At 44.6% G+C, this 23,940-nt stretch overlaps 1 protein-coding gene across 6 annotated transcripts in view; it reads right to left on the bottom strand.

Annotated features, from left to right (window-relative positions):
• The window catches only part of LOC139563600 (DNA (cytosine-5)-methyltransferase 3A-like), a 67,338-nt gene that overhangs the window by 6,210 nt on the left and 37,188 nt on the right, over window positions 1-23,940 (bottom strand). For all 6 annotated transcript variants that reach the window (XM_071382403.1, XM_071382406.1, XM_071382404.1 and 3 more), the window contains 8 exons: window positions 19,135-19,291; window positions 18,271-18,420; window positions 17,685-17,729; window positions 16,327-16,406; window positions 8,106-8,218; window positions 7,550-7,739; window positions 7,037-7,121; window positions 6,073-6,218 (listed from right to left, as the gene is read on the bottom strand). In XM_071382403.1, the coding sequence (XP_071238504.1) occupies window positions 6,073-6,218; window positions 7,037-7,121; window positions 7,550-7,739; window positions 8,106-8,218; window positions 16,327-16,406; window positions 17,685-17,729; window positions 18,271-18,420; window positions 19,135-19,291 (966 nt within the window). The remainder of the gene's footprint in view (window positions 1-6,072; window positions 6,219-7,036; window positions 7,122-7,549; window positions 7,740-8,105; window positions 8,219-16,326; window positions 16,407-17,684; window positions 17,730-18,270; window positions 18,421-19,134; window positions 19,292-23,940) is intronic.

Raw genomic sequence — 23,940 nt, 5'->3', positions numbered from 1 at the left:
AGAGACACATTTTGTGCTTTAGCGGTTGAAGTAATGTTATATGAAGTGTTATTGTAATAACCCTCACTGATAGGCGCCTTACAATCTTTCTCATTTGGGATATCTTTATAAAGAGACTGTGGATAGGGCGTTCGTCTTTGAGCCAGGCTATTGGGATATCCTTATTAAGAGACTGTGGATAGGGCGTTCGTCTTTGAGCCAGGCTATTGGGATATCCTTATTAAGAGACTCTGGCTAGGGCGTTCGTCTTTGAGCCAGGCTATTGGGATATCCTTATTGAGAGACTGTGGCTAGGGTGTTCGTCTTTGAGCCAGGCTATTGGGATATCCTTATTAAGAGACTGTGGCTAGGTCGTTCGTCTTTGAGCCAGGCTATTGGGATATCCTTATTAAGAGACTCTGGCTAGGGCGTTCGTCTTTGAGCCAGGCTATTGGGATATCCTTATTGAGAGACTCTGGCTAGGGCGTTCGTCTTTGAGCCAGGCTATTGGGATATCCTTATTGAGAGACTTTTTCTGGGCGTTCGTCTTTGAGCCAGGCTATTGGGATATCCTTATTAAGAGACTCTGGCTAGGGCGTTCGTCTTCGAGCCAGGCTATTGGGATATCCTTATTGAGAGACTTTTTCTGGGCGTTCGTCTTTGAGCCAGGCTATTGGGATATCCTTATTAAGAGACTCTGGCTAGGGCGTTCGTCTTTGAGCCAGGCTATTGGGATATCCTTATTGAGAGACCGTGGATAGGGCGTTCGTCTTTGAGCCAGGCTATTGGGATATCCTTATTGAGAGACTGTGGCTAGGGTGTTCGTCTTTGAGCCAGGCTATTGGGATATCCTTATTGAGAGACTGTGGCTAGGGCGTTCGTCTTTGAGCCAGGCTATTGGGATATCCTTATTAAGAGACTCTGGCTAGGGCGTTCGTCTTTGAGCCAGGCTATTGGGATATCCTTATTAAGAGACTCTGGCTAGGGCGTTCGTCTTTGAGCCAGGCTATTGGGATATCCTTATTGAGAGACTTTTTCTGGGCGTTCGTCTTTGAGCCAGGCTATTGGGATATCCTTATTAAGAGACTGTGGATAGGTCGTTCGTCTTTGAGCCAGGCTATTGGGATATCCTTATTAAGAGACTCTGGCTAGGGCGTTCGTCTTTGAGCCAGGCTATTGGGATATCCTTATTGAGAGACCGTGGATAGGGCGTTCGTCTTTGAGCCAGGCTATTGGGATATCCTTATTGAGAGACTGTGGCTAGGGTGTTCGTCTTTGAGCCAGGCTATTGGGATATCCTTATTGAGAGACTGTGGCTAGGGCGTTCGTCTTTGAGCCAGGCTATTGGGATATCCTTATTAAGAGACTCTGGCTAGGGCGTTCGTCTTTGAGCCAGGCTATTGGGATATCCTTATTAAGAGACTCTGGCTAGGGCGTTCGTCTTTGAGCCAGGCTATTGGGATATCCTTATTGAGAGACTTTTTCTGGGCGTTCGTCTTTGAGCCAGGCTATTGGGATATCCTTATTAAGAGACTGTGGATAGGTCGTTCGTCTTTGAGCCAGGCTATTGGGATATCCTTATTAAGAGACTCTGGCTAGGGCGTTCGTCTTTGAGCCAGGCTATTGGGATATCCTTATTGAGAGACTTTTTCTGGGCGTTCGTCTTTGAGCCAGGCTATTGGGATATCCTTATTAAGAGACTGTGGATAGGTCGTTCGTCTTTGAGCCAGGCTATTGGGATATCCTTATTAAGAGACTGTGGATAGGGCGTTCGTCTTTGAGCCAGGCTATTGGCATATCCTTATTGAGAGACTGTGGCTAGGGCGTTTGTCTTTGAGCCAGGCTATTGGGATATCCTTATTGAGAGACTGTGGCTAGGGCATTCGTCTTTGAGCCAGGCTATTGGGATATCCTTATTGAGAGACTGTGGCTAGGGTGTTCGTCTTTGAGCCAGGCTATTGGGATATCCTTATTAAGAGACTGTGGATAGGTCGTTCGTCTTTGAGCCAGGCTATTGGGATATCCTTATTAAGAGACTGTGGATAGGGCGTTCGTCTTTGAGCCAGGCTATTGGGATATCCTTATTAAGAGACTCTGGCTAGGGCGTTCGTCTTTGAGCCAGGCTATTGGGATATCCTTATTGAGAGACTGTGGCTAGGGCATTCGTCTTTGAGCCAGGCTATTGGGATATCCTTATTGAGAGACTGTGGCTAGGGTGTTCGTCTTTGAGCCAGGCTATTGGGATATCCTTATTAAGAGACTGTGGATAGGTCGTTCGTCTTTGAGCCAGGCTATTGGGATATCCTTATTAAGAGACTGTGGATAGGGCGTTCGTCTTTGAGCCAGGCTATTGGGATATCCTTATTAAGAGACTCTGGCTAGGGCGTTCGTCTTTGAGCCAGGCTATTGGGATATCCTTATTGAGAGACTGTGGCTAGGGCGTTCGTCTTTGAGCCAGGCTATTGGGATATCCTTATTGAGAGACTGTGGCTAGGGTGTTCGTCTTTGAGCCAGGCTATTGGGATATCCTTATTAAGAGACTGTGGCTAGGTCGTTCGTCTTTGAGCCAGGCTATTGGGATATCCTTATTAAGAGACTCTGGCTAGGGCGTTCGTCTTTGAGCCAGGCTATTGGGATATCCTTATTGAGAGACTTTTTCTGGGCGTTCGTCTTTGAGCCAGGCTATTGGGATATCCTTATTGAGAGACTTTTTCTGGGCGTTCGTCTTTGAGCCAGGCTATTGGGATATCCTTATTAAGAGACTCTGGCTAGGGCGTTCGTCTTTGAGCCAGGCTATTGGGATATCCTTATTGAGAGACTGTGGATAGGGCGTTCGTCTTTGAGCCAGGCTATTGGGATATCCTTATTGAGAGACTGTGGCTAGGGTGTTCGTCTTTGAGCCACGCTATTGGGATATCCTTATTGAGAGACTGTGGCTAGGGCGTTCGTCTTTTAGCCAGGCTATTGGGATATCCTCATTAAGAGACTCTGGCTAGGGCGTTCGTCTTTGAGCCAGGCTATTGGGATATCCTTATTAAGAGACTCTGGCTAGGGCGTTCGTCTTTGAGCCAGGCTATTGGGATATCCTTATTGAGAGACTTTTTCTGGGCGTTCGTCTTTGAGCCAGGCTATTGGGATATCCTTATTAAGAGACTGTGGATAGGTCGTTCGTCTTTGAGCCAGGCTATTGGGATATCCTTATTAAGAGACTGTGGATAGGGCGTTCGTCTTTGAGCCAGGCTATTGGCATATCCTTATTGAGAGACTGTGGCTAGGGCGTTTGTCTTTGAGCCAGGCTATTGGGATATCCTTATTGAGAGACTGTGGCTAGGGCATTCGTCTTTGAGCCAGGCTATTGGGATATCCTTATTGAGAGACTGTGGCTAGGGTGTTCGTCTTTGAGCCAGGCTATTGGGATATCCTTATTAAGAGACTGTGGATAGGTCGTTCGTCTTTGAGCCAGGCTATTGGGATATCCTTATTGAGAGACTGTGGCTAGGGTGTTCGTCTTTGAGCCAGGCTATTGGGATATCCTTATTAAGAGACTCTGGCTAGGGTGTTCGTCTTTGAGCCAGGCTATTGGGATATCCTTATTAAGAGACTTTTTCTGGGTGTTCGTCTTTGAGCCAGGCTATTGGCGTATCCTTATTGAGAGACTGTGGCTAGGGCGTTAGTCTTTGAGCCAGGCTATTGGGATATCCTTATTAAGAGACTGTGGATAGGGCATTCGTCTTTGAGCCAGGCTATTGGGATATCCTTATTAAGAGACTCTGGCTAGGGCGTTCATCTTTGAGCCAGGCTATTGGGATATCCTTATTGAGAGACTGTGGCTAGGGCGTTCGTCTTTGAGCCAGGCTATTGGGATATCCTTATTAAGAGACTCTGGCTAGGGCGTTCGTCTTTGAGCCAGGCTATTGGGATATCCTTATTGAGAGACTTTTTCTGGGCGTTCGTCTTTGAGCCAGGCTATTGGGATATCCTTATTAAGAGACTCTGGCTAGGGCGTTCGTCTTCGAGCCAGGCTATTGGGATATCCTTATTGAGAGACTTTTTCTGGGCGTTCGTCTTTGAGCCAGGCTATTGGGATATCCTTATTAAGAGACTCTGGCTAGGGCGTTCGTCTTCGAGCCAGGCTATTGGGATATCCTTATTGAGAGACTGTGGATAGGGCGTTCGTCTTTGAGCCAGGCTATTGGGATATCCTTATTGAGAGACTGTGGCTAGGGTGTTCGTCTTTGAGCCAGGCTATTGGGATATCCTTATTGAGAGACTGTGGCTAGGGCGTTCGTCTTTTAGCCAGGCTATTGGGATATCCTTATTGAGAGACTTTTTCTGGGCGTTCGTCTTTGAGCCAGGCTATTGGGATATCCTTATTAAGAGACTGTGGATAGGTCGTTCGTCTTTGAGCCAGGCTATTGGGATATCCTTATTAAGAGACTGTGGATAGGGCGTTCGTCTTTGAGCCAGGCTATTGGCATATCCTTATTGAGAGACTGTGGCTAGGGCGTTTGTCTTTGAGCCAGGCTATTGGGATATCCTTATTGAGAGACTGTGGCTAGGGCATTCGTCTTTGAGCCAGGCTATTGGGATATCCTTATTGAGAGACTGTGGCTAGGGTGTTCGTCTTTGAGCCAGGCTATTGGGATATCCTTATTAAGAGACTGTGGATAGGTCGTTCGTCTTTGAGCCAGGCTATTGGGATATCCTTATTGAGAGACTGTGGCTAGGGTGTTCGTCTTTGAGCCAGGCTATTGGGATATCCTTATTAAGAGACTCTGGCTAGGGTGTTCGTCTTTGAGCCAGGCTATTGGGATATCCTTATTAAGAGACTTTTTCTGGGTGTTCGTCTTTGAGCCAGGCTATTGGCGTATCCTTATTGAGAGACTGTGGCTAGGGCGTTAGTCTTTGAGCCAGGCTATTGGGATATCCTTATTAAGAGACTGTGGATAGGGCGTTCGTCTTTGAGCCAGGCTATTGGGATATCCTTATTAAGAGACTCTGGCTAGGGCGTTCATCTTTGAGCCAGGCTATTGGGATATCCTTATTGAGAGACTGTGGCTAGGGAGTTCGTCTTTGAGCCAGGCTATTGGGATATCCTTATTAAGAGACTGTGGCTAGGGCGTTCGTCTTTGAGCCAGGCTATTGGGATATCCTTATTAAGAGACTCTGGCTAGGGCGTTCGTCTTTGAGCCACGCTATTGGGATATCCTTATTGAGAGACTTTTTCTGGGCGTTCGTCTTTGAGCCAGGCTATTGGGATATCCTTATTAAGAGACTGTGGATAGGGCGTTTGTCTTTGAGCCAGGCTATTGGGATATCCTTATTAAGAGACTGTGGATAGGGCGTTCGTCTTTGAGCCAGGCTATTGGCATATCCTTATTGAGAGACTGTGGCTAGGGCGTTTGTCTTTGAGCCAGGCTATTGGGATATCCTTATTAAGAGACTGTGGATAGGGCGTTCGTCTTTGAGCCAGGCTATTGGGATATCCTTATTAAGAGACTCTGGCTAGGGCGTTCGTCTTTGAGCAAGGCTATTGGGATATCCTTATTGAGAGACTTTTTCTGGTCGTTCGTCTTTGAGCCAGGCTATTGGGATATCCTTATTAAGAGACTGTGGATAGGTCGTTCGTCTTTGAGCCAGGCTATTGGGATATCCTTATTGAGAGACTTTTGCTGGGGCGTTCGTCTTTGAGCCAGGCTATTGGGATATCCTTATTAAGAGACTGTGGATAGGGCGTTCGTCTTTGAGCCAGGCTATTGGGATATCCTTATTGAAAGACTGTGGATAGGGCGTTCGTCTTTGAGCCAGGCTATTGGGATATCCTTATTGAGAGACTGTGGCTAGGTCGTTCGTCTTTGAGCCAGGCTATTGGGATATCCTTATTGAAAGACTGTGGCTAGGGCGTTCGTCTTTGAGCCAGGCTATTGGGATATCCTTATTGAGAGACTTTTTCTGGGCGTTCGTCTTTGAGCCAGGCTATTGGGATATCCTTATTGAGAGACTGTGGCTAGGGTGTTCGTCTTTGAGCCAGGCTATTGGGAGTGACCTTGATCTAGTCTCACAGTTCATAACATTATACTATATGATACTCACATGTTTGCGTGTGACGTTCCTCACGTCGCCGACGTACATGATGCGTCCCTGATGCCTGACGATGCCCACCGTGATAGAGTCCTCACACACCTCCGATGCCACGTAGCGCTCCACCTGGATACCCAGCTCCTTTAGCACCAGCAGACCTAAAGGTCAGAGGTCAATGAGGTCAAACAGTAGCATGTTGTTGCTCTTTTGATGGACGCCATGACTTCCTGGACAACACTGACAGTTGTTGCTGAGTGGATTATCCTGGTTAAATAAAGTGGATTATCCTGGTTAAATAAAGTGGATTATCCCTGTTAAATAAAGTGGATTATCCTGGTTAAATAGAGTAGATTATCCTGGTTAAATAGAGTGGATGATTCTATTTAAATAATGATTAACTTGAAATTGATGAACTGAATGACAGAATACAGACACAACACTGAAGGTCTGGCCTGAGGCGCACCATTATTTAGCATTCACAGTGGTTGCCTTTTTACAGGAGTGGGACTTCTCACTTCTTTTGAATTTTTGTGTGGTTTTATTAAACAGATAGGGAAGTGAAGGACAGACAGGAAAGATATGAGAAGTGCACTGCTAGACAATATGGTTAAACAGCATACTGTGTGGATTAGTTTTCTATCCATCCATCCATCCAAGACAGTCAGTGCAGTACATATAGTAATGAGTTAGGGGGCCAGTCCCAGTGAAACCTGAGGCAGACAGAATGTTTTGTAGAGACAGAGACTTTCAGAGGGTTTTGTGTCAAGGAGAGGAGAGAAGGGGAAGGAGAGGGGAAGGAAAAGAGAAGAGGAAGGAGAGGGGAAGGAGGAGAGAAGAGGAAGGAGAGGGGAAGGAGGAGAGAAGGAGACGGAGAGGGGAAGGAGGAGAGAAGAGGAAGGAGAGGGGAAGGAGGAGAGAAGGGGAAGGAGAGGGGAAGGAGGAGAGAAGAGGACAGGAGGGGAGATTCCCGTCTAACCTGTTGCTATGCCGTCGAACAGTGACAGGACACGAATAGGTTGTCTCTTCTCTGCCATGACTGGAGGGTAAAGCTTTGGTTGTTCCTGTGAAACAACAGAGAGAGAGAAAGAGAGAGAGAGAGAGAGAGAAGATACGGCTCAGTTTTGACCCAGATGAGAGGGAGCCTGGAATGACTTCAGCTGTCTCTAATGTGTGAAGCCCTATTCATAGAGCCCCATAGCTGTGATAATCTGCCTGCTCATTGTTGCAGATTTAGGGAGCTAATTTGGCTGTAATACACACTGTGTATCACACTGTGGCTTCTTTATTTTTATTTGTTATTTTATTTATACATTTTTTACTTCAGGTTATTTTAGCAAATACTTTCTTAACACTTATTTTTCTTAAAACTGCATTGTTGGTTAAGGGCTTGTAAGTAAGCATTTCACTGTTGTATTCGGCGCATGTGACAAATACAATTTGATTTGGCTGTGAACTTCACACACACAGCCAGTACTGAGGTACTACTCACAAAATCTTGGTCGTGATTGTTAGCGAAGAAATGCTGTAGACGGCAGGGCCAATCAGTGTGACGCTCCAGCAGGCCGAACACTCCCTTCTGGCCCTTCTCACACATGTAGCAGCACCAGGGATCCTCTTTAATAGCTATCTGTGCTGCGCCTGGCCCCACCAGTAGGTCAACACACTCCACACAGAAACACCTGGAGGGGACAGAGGGAGGTGTGTTATTACACTGCTAGACACTAGTGTACACACACACACACACACACACACACACACACACACACACACACACACACACACACACACACGAACCCACACAATCACACAAACGTAAGAACAAACATACTGTACACACACTCACAGACCCACGCAATCACACATACGTAAGAACGAACAGACTGTACACACACAATGCACAAAGACACACACACTTATGCAAACCATCAAGATAAACATAAACTGGTACACTCACACACTAACACACCGAGTGACAATCACACAAGTTAATGAACAAAAACACACATATTTGTGAACTCAGCATCATATGAAAGTAGTCCAGTCACCTGCAGCAGTTGTTGTTCCCACACATGAGAACCTCTCGTCCCCCACAGCAGATGGTGCAGTATGACTGGTAACCATCGTCGTCATACTGATATGCACATTCTAGAAAGCAGTTCTGGAACACAGTGAACAAGACATTTCAGCTTTGAGATTCGCTGTGTAATGATATGCGCTCTATAAGTTGAATCACATCATTGTCAATATTATTATTAAAAGAACAACAAGTAGCAATGAGAAAACCAGTGTGAACACTAAGTATCATTGACTCACAGGGAACACTGACTGTGTAATAAAGGTTTGTTGTGTTTGTAATAGCCTTATTGTTAACACATTATGTGTCTAGTGATTCTGTAAGCCTTTCCTGTAAGCTGTGTTTGTGTCTTGGTAACAGAGAGCTTTAAAACCTAGAGGGGAGTTAGACCAGGGCCTGTATCAAGCATCTCAGAGTAAGAGTACTGAATCATGTCCAACCTGTCCTTGTAATCTTATTTATTGTGATCTAAAAGCAAAACTGAACTTTATAATAACCGTTTAATCAAAAACTGATCTTAACTTTTTAATAACCGTTTAATCATTTTTCCTTGCTCTACTTTTTTCATTCAACTTTTTCACCCACACGCTTTATCTGGTTAGGGTTAGGGGGTAGGGCTACCGACGTAAAGGCTAATCTGAAGAGGGTGCTGACTAAGGTTAAACCTGGCGAGTGTAGAGAGTATAGGGATATTGTTACCCACGTCGGCACCAACGATGTTAGGATGAAACAGTCAGAGATCACCAAGCGCAACATAGTTTCAGCGTGTAAATCAGCTAGAAAGATGTCGGCATTGAGTAATTGTCTCTGGCCCCCTCCCAGTTAGGGGAAGTGATGAGATATACAGCAGAGTCTCACAACTCAATCGCTTGTTGAAAACTGATTTCTGCCCGTCCCAAAACATTGTGTAGATAATTGGCCCTCTTTCTGGGACTCATCCACAAACAGGACCAAGCCTGGCCTGCTGAGGAGTGATGGACTCCATTCTAGCTGGAGGGGTGCTCTCATCTTATCTATCAAGATAGACAGGGCTCTAACTCCTCTAGCTCCACAATAAGATAGGGTGCTGTCAGCCAGCCTGCCAGCTTAGTGGAGTCTGCCACTAGCACAGTCAGGGTAGTCAGTTCAGCTATCCCCATTGAGACCGTGTCTGTGCCTCGATCTAGGTTGGGCAAAACTAAACATGGCGTTGTTCGCTTTAGCAATCTCACAGGAATAAATACCTCCTCCATTTCTGTAATTATTGACAGAGATTGTGATATCTCATATCTCAAAATAGGGCTACTTAATGTTAGATCCCTCACTTCCAATGTAGTTATAGTCAATTAACTAATCACTGATCATAATCTTGATGTGATTGGCCTGACTGAAACATGGCTTACGCTTGATGAATTTACTGTGTTAAATGAGGCATCTCCTCCTGGTTACACTAGTGACCATATCTCCCGCGCATACCGCAAAGGTGGATGTGTTGCTACACTAGTGACTATATCTCCCGCGCATACCGCAAAGGTGGATGTGTTGCTACACTAGTGACTATATCTCCCGCGCATACCGCAAAGGTGGATGTGTTGCTACACTAGTGACTATATCTCCCGCGCATACCGCAAAGGTGGATGTGTTGCTACACTAGTGACTATATCTCCCGCGCATACCGCAAAGGTGGATGTGTTGCTACACTAGTGACTATATCTCCCGCGCATACCGCAAAGGTGGATGTGTTGCTACACTAGTGACTATATCTCCCGCGCATACCGCAAAGGTGGATGTGTTGCTACACTAGTGACTATATCTCCCGCGCATACCGCAAAGGTGGATGTGTTGCTACACTAGTGACTATATCTCCCGCGCATACCGCAAAGGTGGATGTGTTGCTAACATTTACGATAGCAAATTTCAATTTACAACCAAAAAAATGACTGCGTTTTCATCTTTTGAGCTTCTAGTCATGAAATCTATGCAGCCTACTCAATCACTTTTTATAGCTACTGTTTACAGGCCTCCTGGGCCGTATACAGCGTTCCTCACTGAGTTCCATGAATTCCTATTGGACCTTGTAGTCATAGCAGATAATATTCACATTTTTGGTGACTTTAAAACTCACATGGAAAAGTCCACAGACACACTCCAAAAGGCTTTCGGAGCCATTATCGACTCAGTGGATTTTGTCCAACATGTCTCCGGACCTACTCACTGTCACAGTCATACTCTGGACCTAGTTTTGTCCCGTGGAATACATATTGTGGATCTTGTTTTTCCTCATAATCCTGGACTATCGGAACATCATTTAATTACATTTGCAATCGCAACAAATAATCTGCTCAGACTCCAACCAAGGAGCATCAAAAGCCGGGCTATAAATTCTCGGACAACCCAAAGATTCCTAGATGCCCTTCCAGACTCCCTCCACCTACCCAAGGACGTCGGAGCACAAAAATCGGTTAACCACCTGACTGAGGAACTAAATGTAACCTTGAATAATAGTCTAGATGCAGTCGCACCCCGAAAAACTAAAAACATTTGTCACAAGAAACTAGCTCCCTGGTATACAGAAAATAACCGAGCTCTGAAGCAAGCTTCCAGAACATTGGAATGGAAATGGCGCCACACCAAACTGGAAGTCTTTCGACTAGCTTGGAAAGACAGTACCGTGCAATATCGAAGAGCCCTCACTGCTGCTCAATCATCCTATTTTTCCAACTTAATTAGGGGGAATAAGAACAATCTCCACCAAATATGTGATACTGTCGCAAAGCTAACTAAAAAGCAGCATTCCCCAAGAGAAGATGGCTTTCACTTCAGCATTGATGAATTCATGAACTTCTTTGACGAAAAGATCATGATCATTAGAAAGCAAATTACGGACTCCTCTCTGAATCTGCGTATTTCTCCAAAGCTCAGTTGTCCTGAGTCTGCACAATACTGCCAGGATCTAGGATCAATGGACACGCTCAAGTTTTTTAATCCTATATCTCTTGACACCAGTGGTGGGCCGTCAGGGCCAGCAAGGCCTTCTCTGCTGGCCTAAACATCATCAGAATATAAAAAAAAATTTAAATATATTTTCCCACAAATATGTATTAAATTATTCCCCAGAGTAAGAGTTATACTCTTCATTTCATAGCTTTCCTCTTGGTTGCACTGCTTCCAGCCCCAGGTTGAGATTTGGAGGGCTGGTCTTTATGTTAGATCTTTTATCCAATCATATTCAGCCATCATGTGTTGCCTTGGGGTCTAAAATCTGCCCTCAGGCCTTCAGAATCAACAGTGCGGGCGCTTGTAGCTTAAAGTGAATGGAAATGAAAATTTTGTGTCAACCAATCAGCTTTAGAGTTGGCTATTGTACGACTGCTGGCTGGCTCCAGTGTTACACAGGAGCCAGCTAGCAGGCGTAGTGCGTGCACGTCTTTTGATTGGATTACCAATATTGAGAGGCAGGTCCTATGGGTAGGTCTATGCAGAACCTCAGAACTAGGAAACTGAATTTGATAAACGAATTAATTCGCGTACTACTAAGCTGTTTTTTCAACCCACAATGGCGGAAGGAGGAGAAGATATCGATTTGGTCGAGGATATAATTATAACGCCATTCTCAAGACGAACTTTTCAAGAAAAGTTAGACATTGTAAGGAGAGGTCGCCCGACGCCGACGCTACAAAGCCTGTCACAGGCGGGAAAGGGGTTCGTTCGCCACTTTCAAAGTTCCAACTACGAGCGCTATCAATGGCTCACAGGTTCCGAGAAGCACTGCAAACTGTACTGCTGGGAATGCCTATTATTTGCAAGTGATCGATTTGGTGTTTGGAGCCACACTGGCTTTGCAAACTTGAGTTGTCTAACCAAGGCAGCAACGAGACACCAAAGTAAGGCTGGGCACTTACAAGCAATGGTGCTTTTGAAAACCTTTGGGGACACCCGAGTGGATCTACAGCTCAACGAACAAGCGCGCAGGGCAACGGAGCTGCACAATGAAAAGGTAAATATAAATGTATAGTGTCTAGAGCCATGGCATCATAATGATGGTAATAAGAGGTGGATTAATTCGGGTTGGACTGTGTAGGACCTCACTGAAGGCCCAGGCCCCAGGCCCACGGCATGCCACTGCTTGACACATTCATGAAAATAGTCATGGCCTCTAAACCTTCAAGCTGCATACTGGACCCTATTCCAACTAAACTACTGAAAGAGCTACTTCCTGTGCTTGGCCCTCCTATGTTGAACATAATAAACGGCTCCCTATCCACCGGATGTGTACCAAACTCATTAAAAGTGGCAGTAATAAAGCCTCTTTTGAAAAAGGCAAACCATGGCCCAGAAAATCAAAAAAATTATCGGCCTATATCGACTCTCCCACTCCTCTCAATTTTTTTTTTAAAGCTGTTGCGCAGCAACTCACTGCCTTCCTGAAGACAAACAATGTATACGAAATGCTTCAGTCTGGTTTTAGACCCCATCATAGCACTGAGACTGCACTTGTGAAGGTGGTAAATGACCTTTTAATGGCATCAGACCAAGGCTCTGCATTTGTCCTCGTGCTCCTAGACCTTAGTGCTGCTTTTGATACCATCGATCACTACATTCTTTTGGAGAGATTGTAAACTGTAATTGGTGTACACGGACAAGTTCTGGCCTGGTTTAGATCTTATCTGTCGGAAAGATATCAGTTTGTCTCTGTGGATGGTTTGTTCTCTGACAAATCAATTGTAAGTTTTGGTGTTCCTCAAGGTTCCGTTTTAGGACCACTATTGTTTTTGCTATATATTTTACCTCTTGGTGATGTCATTCGTAAAAAATATTTATATATTTTATTTTATTCTTTTTTTACCCATTTTTCTCCCCAATTTTGTGGTAGCCAATTGGTAGTCGCTGCAACTCCCGTATGGACTCGGGAGAAGCGATGGTTGAGAGCTGTGCGTCCCCCGAAACACAACCCAGCCAAGCGGCACTACTTCTTGACACAACCACTTAACCCGGAAGCCAGCCGCACCAATGTGTCAGAGGAAACACCGTACACCTGGCGATCGTGTCAGCGTGCATTGCGCCCGGCCCGCTACTGGAGTCGCTAGTGCGCGATGGGACAAGAATATTGTTGCTGGCCAAACCCTCCCCTAACCCAGACGATGCTGGGCCAATTGTGCAGCCAGCTGCGACAGAGCATGGAGTGCCTTAGACCACTGCGCCACTCGGGAGGCTGTCATTCAGAAACATAATGTTAACTTTTACTGCTATGCGGATGATACACAGCTGTACATTCCGATGAAACACGGTGAAGCCCCAAAATTTCCCTCCCTGGAAGCCTGTGTTTCAGACATAAGGAAGTGGATGGCGGCAAATGTTTTACTATTAAACTCGGACAAAACAGAGTTGCTAGTTCTAGGTCCCAAGAAACAAAGAGATCTTCTGTAGTATCTGACAATTAATGTTGATGGTTGTACAGTCATCTCAAATAAAACTGAAGGACCTTGGCGTTACTCTGGACCCTGATCTCTCTTTTGACAACCATATCAAGAATATTTCAAGGACAGCTTTTTTCCATCTTCGTAACATTGCAAAAAATCTGAAATGTTTTGTCCAAAAATGATGCAGAAAAGCTAATCCATGCTTTTGTCACTTCTAGATTAGACTACTGCAATGCTCTACTTTCCGGCTACCCGGATAATGCACTGAATAAACTTCAGTTAGTGCTAGAATCTTGACGAGAACCAAAACATTTGATCATATTACTCCAGTGCTAGCCTCTCTACACTGGCTTTCTGTTAAGGCTAGGGCTGATTTCAAGGTTTTACTGCTAACCTACAAAGCATTACATGGGCATGCTACTACCTACCTCTCCGATTTGGTCCTGCTGTACATACCTACTATTACAAGACACAGGCCTCTTTTATTGTCCCTAGAATTTCTATGCAAACAGCTGGAGGCAGGGCTTACTCCTATAGAGATCCATTTTTATGGAATGGTCTGCCTATCAATGTGAGAGACGCACTCGGTCTTGACCTTTAAGTCTTTATTGAAGATTCATCTCTTCAGTAGGTCCTATGATTTAGTGTATTCTGGCCCAGAGGTGCGAAGGTGAACGGAAAGGCACTGGAGCGGTTCCCCTCTCTCCACTGGGATTATCTGCCTCTGACCCTTTACGGTGGGCTCAGTCACTGGCTTACTAGTGCTCTTCCATGCCGTCCCTAGGATGTGTGCGTCACTTGAGTGGGTTGAGTCACTGACATAATCTTCCTGTCCGGATTGGCTCACCCTCGGTTTGTGCAGTGGGGGAGATCTTCATGGGCTATACTCAGCCTTTTCTCAGAGTAGTAAGTTGGTGGTTTGCGGATATCCCTCTAGTGGTGTTGGGGCTGTGCTTCGGCAAAGTGGGTGGAGTCATATCCTGCCTGGTTGGCCCTGTCTGGGGGTATTGTCGGGCGGGGCCACAGTGTCTCCCGACCCCTCCTGTCTCAGCCTCCAGTATCTATGCTGCAATAGTTTATGTGTAGGGGGGCTAGTGTCAGTCTGTTATATCTGGTGTAATTCTCCTGTCTTATCCGGTGTCCTGTGTGAATTTAAGTATGCTCCCTTTAATTCTCTCTCTTCTCTCTCCCTCGCCCTCTCCCTCCCCTCTCGAAGGACCTGAGCCCTGGGACCATGCCTCAGGTCCACCTGGTCGTACTGCTGCCCCAGTTTCAACTGTTCTGCCTGTGGCTATGGAATGCTGACCTGTTCACAGGACGTGCTACCTTGTCCCGGACCTGCTGTTTTCGACTCTCTCTTTCTACCGCACCTGCTGTCTCGAACTCTGAATGCTGGGCTATGAAATTCCAACTGACATTTATTCCTGAGGTGCTGACCTGTTGCACCCTCTGTTGCACTCTCTACAACCACTGTGATTATTATTATTTGACCCTGCTGGTCATTTATGAACATTTGAACATCTTGGCCGTGTACTGTTTTAATCTCCACCCGGGCACAGCCAGAAGAAGACTGGCCACCCCTCAGAGCCTGGTTCCTCTCTAGGTTTCTTCCTATGTTCCTGCCTTACTAGGGAGTTTTTCCTAGCCTGTATTGCTTGATGTTTGGGTTTTTGGCTGGGTTTCTGTAAAGATACTTTGTGACATTGGCTGATATAAAAAAGGCTTTATAAATAAATGTGATTGATTTACTGAAGTCAGCACTCCTGCTGCAGACACTTGATACATACAGCCCTCCTACAGTTAGTCCTGATCCCTACAGCTAGCACTGACTCCGACAGCTCGCATTGACACCTACAACTAACACTGACTCCTACAACTGGTCCTGACTCCTACAACTAGTCCTGACTCCTACAGCTGGTCCTGACTCCTACAGCTAGTCCTGACTCCTACAACTAGTCCTGACTCCTACATCTATTGACTCCTACAACTATTCCTGACTCCTACAGCTGGTCCTGACTCCTACAGTTGGTCCTGACTCCTACAGCTGGTCCTGACTCCTACAGCTAGTCCTGACTCCTACAGTTGGTCCCGACTCCTACAACTAGTCCTGACGCCTACAGCTGGTCCTGACTCCTATAGCTAGTCCTGACTCCTACAGCTGGTCCTGACTCCTACAGCTGGTCCTGACTCCTACAGTTGGTCCCGACTCCTACAACTAGTCCTGACTCCTACAGTTGGTCCTGACTCCTACAGCTAGTCCTGACTCCTACAACTATCCCTGACTCCTACAGCTAGTCCTGACTCCTACAACTAGTCCTGACTCCTACAGCTAGTCCTGACTCCTACAGTTGGTCCTGACTCCTACAGCTAGTCCTGACTCCTACAGCTAGTCCTGACTCCTACAGTTAGTCATGACTCCTACAGCTAGTCCTGACTCCTACAGCTGGTCCTGACTCCTACAGCTGGTCCTGACTCCTACAGTTGGTCCCGACTCCTACAACTAGTCATGACTCCTACAGTTGGTCCTGACTCCTACAGCTAGTCCTGACTCCTACAACTATTCCTGACTCCTACAGCTAGTCCTGACTCCTACAACTAGTCCTGACTCCTACAGCTAGTCCTGACTCCTACAGTTGGTCCTGACTCCTACAGCTAGTCCTGACTCCTACAGCTAGTCCTGACTCCTACAGTTAGTCATGACTCCTACAGCTAGTCCTGACTTCTATAACTGGTCCTGCCTCCTACAGCTAGTCCTGACTTCATGGCCTCGATGGCCTCTTCTTCCCTCCTTACCTTACAGCTCTGGCACATTCCTCCAGCAAACAGAGGGTGTTCACGGGAAACATTCAAACTTCCACAGGAGATGCAGATGTCTGTGGAGAAAGACAGAATGTAATTGGTGCAAGCCAGAGACGTAGTGGTAAAACCAACAAGTGGGTAAACCCTGATCGCTCAGAGATGTAAATCAATAAGTGGGTAACTGATCTCAGATGGAGAGACGGTGCTTTAACATAATAGGCGCCTAGCAACTACTTACAAAAGAAAAAGGTGCGTAAACAGAGTCCTTTATGAACATTTATACAACGTGTGGGTCTAATCCTGAATGCTGATTGGTTAAAACCGCATTCCAGCCAGTGTCTATTCCACAAGTTACCACCAGCTAAATCTATGATGTTAAAATGCCTATTTACTCTTTTCCACCTGACTGCGCAATCCAATGTCAAGAAAGTTCAATGTACACAAGACCAACTGGAGGTCTGAAAACCCCACTGCCATGCACCCAGCCTTGGATTCAAAAGGCATAATTGAACAGATGTGAGAAGAATGTACATTTCATAAGGAAAGCCAATATGCTTTGAGGATATAAAATAGTCACTTTGTTCCGTTTGATGCCTACTGAACACGAGCCTGGCTACCTGAACATGACCCTAGCTGCCTGAACATGAGCCTGGCTGTCTGAACATGACCCTAGCTGCCTGTTTACGACCCTGGCTGTCTGAACACGACCCTGGCTGTCTGAACACGACCCTGGCTGTCTGAACACGACCCTAGCTGTCTGTACACGACCCTGGCTGTCTGTACACGACCCTGGCTGTCTGTACACGACCCTGGCTGTCTGTACACGACCCTGGCTGTCTGAACACGACCCTGGCTGTCTGAACACGACCCTGGCTGTCTGAACACAACCCTGGAAGTATGTACACGACCCTGGCTATCTGAAGACGCCCCTGGCTGTCTGAAGACGACCCTGGCTGTCTGAACACGACCCTGGCTGTCTGAACACAACCCTGGAAGTATGTACACGACCCTGGCTATCTGTACACGACCCTGTCTGTCTGAAGACGACCCTGGCTGTCTGAACACGACCCTGGCTGTCTGAACACGACCCTGGCTGTCTGTACACGACCCTAGCTGTCTGACCCTGGCTGAACACGACCCTGGCTGTCTGACCCTGGCTGAACACGACCCTGGCTGTCTGTACACGACCCTAGCTGTCTGACCCTGGCTGAACACGACCCTGGCTGTCTGAACACGACCCTAGCTGTCTGACCCTGGCTGAACACGACCCTGGCTGTCTGAACACGACCCTAGCTGTCTGACCCTGGCTGAACACGACCCTGGCTGTCTGAACACAGAGACAGAACACTTACCCTCTATGCTTCTGCACTTCTGTCTCACTTCATACACGAGTCTCTCTGGAAACAGACAGACAGTTTCATATCAGGATATGATATGCATGTTTGTTGTATCATTCGTGGGGGACGACATGTTTACTGTTGTTTACATCTGCAGACAGATACATCTTTACAGACGACATCTTCAAGATATGTAAACAAACAAAAAAACTGCAGACATACTTCCTCCTACCCCTCCATTTGCTTTAAATATATTAAATAGATCTATCTACAATATAAAGTGTATTATAACGAGAGTTAGGCTGAGTACATTTATAACAACTACATAAAAGCTAGATAAGAGCTACATAACATTTACCAGCTATATAACATACAACACCTTCACTCATTAACAGATTTGATGTGTTAACCCTTTGACTTCTAGTACAGGCACCTGCTAACCTGTCACCACACACACACACACACACACACACACACACACACACACACACACACACACACACACACACACACACACACACACAGCCCTGAGATCCTCCCTGAGGAGGAAGTATATAGGGGTCACAACCCCTATTTAAGCCACTTAAAGGAGCCGCCTTACCTCTCGTCCCCTCGTCAATCATCTCCTTGACCTTGGGTTTCTCGGCTGCTGTGCTTTTGCGAGGCTTTTTGGCTGGAGGGGGTGTGTAGGCTGCCGCCTCTGGCTCCACCCAGACGTCAGGGTACACCTCCTTATATGGGTTACGCTCCTCTGGTGGGCGGGGCATATGAGTAAGACAATAAACACCTCTGATAAGCAGAGGAAAACAGAGTACTTCCAAAGGACAACCCAAGTCAGATTCTTTATTTCCCCATTATGTGCCATGTTAGCTGTTGTGTAATACATCTAGCATATGGTGTAGAAATTGAGCTTCCGCTTTCTTTGTGGCGCTCATTTCGGCAACACTTTACTTAAAGCCTGCCGGTATATTGTATTATTACTTGTTTATAAGCGTGTAGGTAGGTAGGGGCGGTAGGTAGCCCAGCGGCTAAGGAGTTGGACCTGTAGCCGCAAGGTGGCCAGTCTGAATCCCGGGCCAGGCGCTGGAAAAAAGGGGGGAATTGATCTGGCAACTGGAGGGCTGCTGGGATCACATCCTAAAGACATTCCCCTACCGTTGGGCCCTTGAGCAAGGCCCTTATCCCCACAACATGCTCTCCAGCTGCAGTCTGGCCCTGTACGTCTCTCAACTGTGTGTGATGTGTGCTGTCTCGGTGGGAGTTGAGAAGGGAGCAGAGGACACATTTCCCTTGGCCACTGTAACGTGGACACTACAATGGTATTGTAGGTATGAGCCTTCATGTCTTATTAGAAGGGTTATAACATGATATGAGCTCCTCTTGCCTTCAGGTTGCTCTAAGCTCAGGTGATTTCCAATATATTCACTACAAATCATTGTAAAATATACATGAAACTTTAACTTACCTTCTGGTGGCTCTAGGCCCTTGGGCCCGGTGGGTTGGAAGCCTGTCACAGCCCAATCTATCATCTGGTTGTTGTGTAGATCCACTGACTTGGAGGTGTCTGTCTCATCGCTCTCTGGACAGGCAAGGAAGGTTTTGCCTGCACGGGTGCTAGCCATCTGCAAATAGACGTGACCTGTCAGTGTTATCATCATGTGTGTGTGTGTGTGTGTGTGTGTGTGTGTGTGTGTGTGTGTGTGTGTGTGTGTGTGTGTGTGTGTGTGTGTGTGTGTGTACAGTGGGGTCCAAAATGATTGATAAAGATGAGCAAAAATTACTATGTAAAATAAATAATTAAAATACTGAGTTATATTGTATGCAAACATTTTTTGGGGAAATTATATTATTTTATACTAATACAATTGCTTTGTCTTGCTTAAGAAGTAAAACAGCTCTATTTTCATGTCATTCAACAAATGTAAACGCGTGGAGTTTGCTAAAAGTCGTTGGTACTTGGACTGGAACCGGTGCTTTGGTCAGATAATATGAAAATAGAGCTCTTTGGCCACGCCCACCAGCAGTGGGTTTGGCGTCTAAATGAGAATGCATCAGTAGAAAATAACCCAATACCTACTTTAAAATATGGTGGTGGATCTTTGTTGTTATGGGGATATTTTGTTTCCACCGATCCTTGTTAAGGTCAACGGCATCATGAACTTTCCTCAGTACCAGGACATTTGAAACGTTGAAAACGTGTGGTTTGAATTGAAGAGGGAAGTCCATAAGCACAGACAAAGGATATCAAGGATCTGGAAAGATTGTGTATGGAGGAATGGTCTAAGATCCCTCCCAATGTGTTCTCCAACTAATAAAACCTTTCAGAAAAGGCTCAGTGCCGTTATCCTCGCAAGGTGAGGTATTGAAAGGTATTGAAAACGATACAATACATATATAATAATAATAATAATATATAATATATATATATATATATATATAATAATAATACAATAATAAAACAATACATTTTACTCCCATCTTTTTGAGAAAAAGTTATTACTTGTTAAACAAAATCGCTTTCTCTGAGCAATTGTATTAGTATAGAATAATATAATTCCCCAATTTTTGGGAGCATACAATATAGCTCAGTATCTAAATTGTTTATTTTATACAGTCATTTATGCTCGTCTTTATCAAGGGTGTCAATCATTTCGTAGCCCACTGTATGTACAGCGCATTCGCAAAGTATTCAGACCCCTTCCCTTTTTCCACATAATGTTACGTTACAGCCTTATTCTAAAATGGATTAAATAAAACAAATTCCTCATCAATCTACACACAATACCCCATAATGACAAAGTGAAAACAGATTTTTCAAAGTTTCTACAAATGTATTAAATATAAAAAACAGAAATGACTTTGCTTTGACACTCGAAATTGAGCTCAGGTACATCCTGTTTCCATTGATCATCCTTGAGATGTTTGTACAACTTGATTGGAGTTCACTGTGGTAAATCCAATTGATTGGACATGATTTGGAAAGGCACACACTTGTCTATATATGGTCCCACAGTTGACAGTGCATGTCCGAGCAAAAACCAAGCCATGAGGTTGAAGTAATTGTCCGTGGAGCTCCGAGATAGGATTGTGTCGAGGCACAGATCTGGGGAAGAGTACCAAAACATGTCTGCAGCATTGAAGGTCCCCAAGAAAACAGTGGCCTCCATCATTCTTAAAAGGAAGAAGTTTGAACTACCAAGACTCTTTCTAGAGCTGGCCGCCCGGCCAAACTGAGCAATCGGGGGAGAAGGGTCTTGGTCAGGGATATGACCAAGAACCACATGGTCACTCTGACAGAGCTCCTCTGTAAAGATGGGAGAACCTTCCAGAAGGACAACCATCTCTGCAGCACTCCACCAATTAGGCCTTTATGGTAAAATGGCCAGACGGAAGCCACTCCTCAGAAAAAGGCACATGACAGCCTGCTTGGAGTTTGCCAAAAGGCACCTAAAGGACTATCAGACCTTGAGAAACATGAGAAACCAAGATTGAACTCTTTGGCCTGAATGCCAAGAGTCACGTCTGGCGGAAACCTCACACCATCCCTACGGTGAAGTATGGTGGAGGCAGCATCATGCTGTGGGGATGTTTTTCAGCGGCAAGGACTGGGAGACTAGTCAGGATTGAGGGAAAGATGTAGCAAAGTACAGAGAGATCCTTGATGAAGACCTGCTCCAGAGCTCTCGGAACCTCAGATTGGAACGAAGGTTCACCTTCCAACAAGACAACGACCCTAAGCACACAGTCAAGACATCGCAGGAGTGGCTTTGGGACAATTCTCTGAATATCCTTGGGTGGACCAGCCAGAGCCCGGACTTGAACCCGATCGAACATCTCTGGTGAGACCTGAAAATAGCTGTGCAGCGACGCTCCCCATCCAACCTGACAGAGCTTGAGGGGATCTGCAGAGAAGAATGGGAGAAACTCCCCAAATACAGGTGTGCCAAGCTTGTAGCGTCGTACCCCATAAGAATCAAGGCTGAAATTGCTGCCAAATGTGCTTCAACAAAGTACTGAGTAAAGGATTTGAATACTTATGCAAATGAAATATTTCTGTTTTTAATTTGTAATAAATTTGCAAAAGGTTCTTAAAACCTGTTTTTGATTTGTCATTATGGGGTTTGTGTTTAGATTGATGAGGAAAAAAACTAAAATGTAATCCATTTTAGAATAAGGCTGTAACGTAACAAAATGTAGAAAAAGTCAAGGGGTCTGAATACTTTCCGAATGCACTGTATGTATGTATACTAGCAGGTATTTACATTGACATTTTAGTCATTTAGCAGACGCTCTTATCCAGAGAGATTTACAGTAATGAGTTATTTAGCAGACACTCTTATCCAGAGAGATTTACAGTAATGAGTCATTTAGAAGACGCTCTTATCCAGAGAGATTTACAGTAATGAGTCATTTAGCAGACGCTTTTATCCAGAGAGATTTACAGTAATGAGTCATTTAGCAGACACTTTTATCCAGAGAGATTTACAGTAATGAGTCATTTAGCAGACACTTTTATCCAGAGAGATTTACAGTAATGAGTCATTTAGCAGACGCTCTTATCCAGAAAGATTTACAGTAATGAGTCACTTAGCAGACGCTCTTATCCAGAGATTTACAGTAGGTATTATAAGCCTCTGTCATTAGTGTCATTTTTTACACATCCCAACTCCCCCTGTGACTCCCTCGGAGATTGGATCACGGCCAGGGTCAGCAATTATCATCACCGGACCTGGAGCCAATTAGGGTTAAGGGCCTTGCTCAATGGCACATCGGCATCACCATTCTAGAAGGTTTGATGCCTCTTTCAACAGTCTATGGCAGGGGAATGGCTTACCAAGAAAAACTTCCAAAAGGACTAAAGAACTAATCTATTTTTGACCTTAGTTGTGGTAAATTTGGAGTGTTCAAAATTATTATAAGTATGTTCCGGCACCCTGAAAATTCCTCTTAGACAAAAATCGACCCCGCAGCTGAATCTAGTTGCCTACCTATGGTCTTTGGTTTTGAGATGTGCTGTATCTTTGAGCTATCCCTCCCAGCGCACAAAGCTGGTAGACATGACATTATCACAATCAAACTACAACCATTACAATGAAATTATAGTCCATTACAACCAGATTATAATCAATTACAACGAGATCATAATCCATTACAACGAGATCATAATCCATTACAACGAGATCATAATCCATTACAACCAGATTATAATCCATTACAACCAGATTATAATCCATTACAACCAGATTATAATCCATTACAACCAGATTATAATCCATTACAACCAGATTATAATCCATTACAACCAGATTATAATCCATTACAACGAGATCATAATCCATTACAACCAGATTATAATCCATTACAACCAGATTATAATCCATTACAACCAGATTATAATCCATTACAACGAGATCATAATCCATTACAACGAGATTATAATCCATTACAACCAGATTATAATCCATTACAACCAGATTATAATCCATTACAACGAGATCATAATCCATTACAACGAGATCATAATCCATTACAACCAGATTATAATACATTACAACCAGATTATAATCCATTACAACCAGATTATAATCCATTACAACGAGATCATAATCCATTACAACGAGATCATAATCCATTACAACCAGATTATAATACATTACAACCAGATTATAATCCATTACAACGAGATCATAATCCATTACAACGAGATCATAATCCATTACAACCAGATCATAATCCATTACGAGATTATAATCAATTACAACCAGATTATAATCCATTACAACCAGATTATAATCCATTACAACCAGATTATAATACATTACAACCAGATTATAATCCATTACAACCAGATTATAATCCATTACAACCAGATTATAATACATTACAACCAGATTATAATCCATTACAACCAGATTATAATCCATTACAACCAGATTATAATACATTACAACCAGATTATAATCCATTACAACCAGATTATAATCCATTACAACCAGATTATAATACATTACAACCAGATTATAATCAATTACAACCAGATTATAATACATTACAACCAGATTATAATACATTACAACCAGATTATAATCCATTACAACCAGATTATAATCCATTACAACCAGATTATAATCCATTACAACCAGATTATAATACATTACAACCAGATTATAATCCATTACAACCAGATTATAATCCATTACAACCAGATTATAATCCATTACAACCAGATTATAATCCATTACAACCAGATTATACTCCAGGTCTAGTTGTG

The sequence above is a fragment of the Salvelinus alpinus genome, chromosome 34 (assembly GCF_045679555.1).
Source record: "Salvelinus alpinus chromosome 34, SLU_Salpinus.1, whole genome shotgun sequence".
In the NCBI taxonomy this organism is placed as follows: Eukaryota; Metazoa; Chordata; class Actinopteri; order Salmoniformes; family Salmonidae; genus Salvelinus; species Salvelinus alpinus.
The sequence above is the reverse complement of the archived record's forward strand: the minus strand, read 5'-3'. Positions and strand labels throughout refer to the sequence as shown.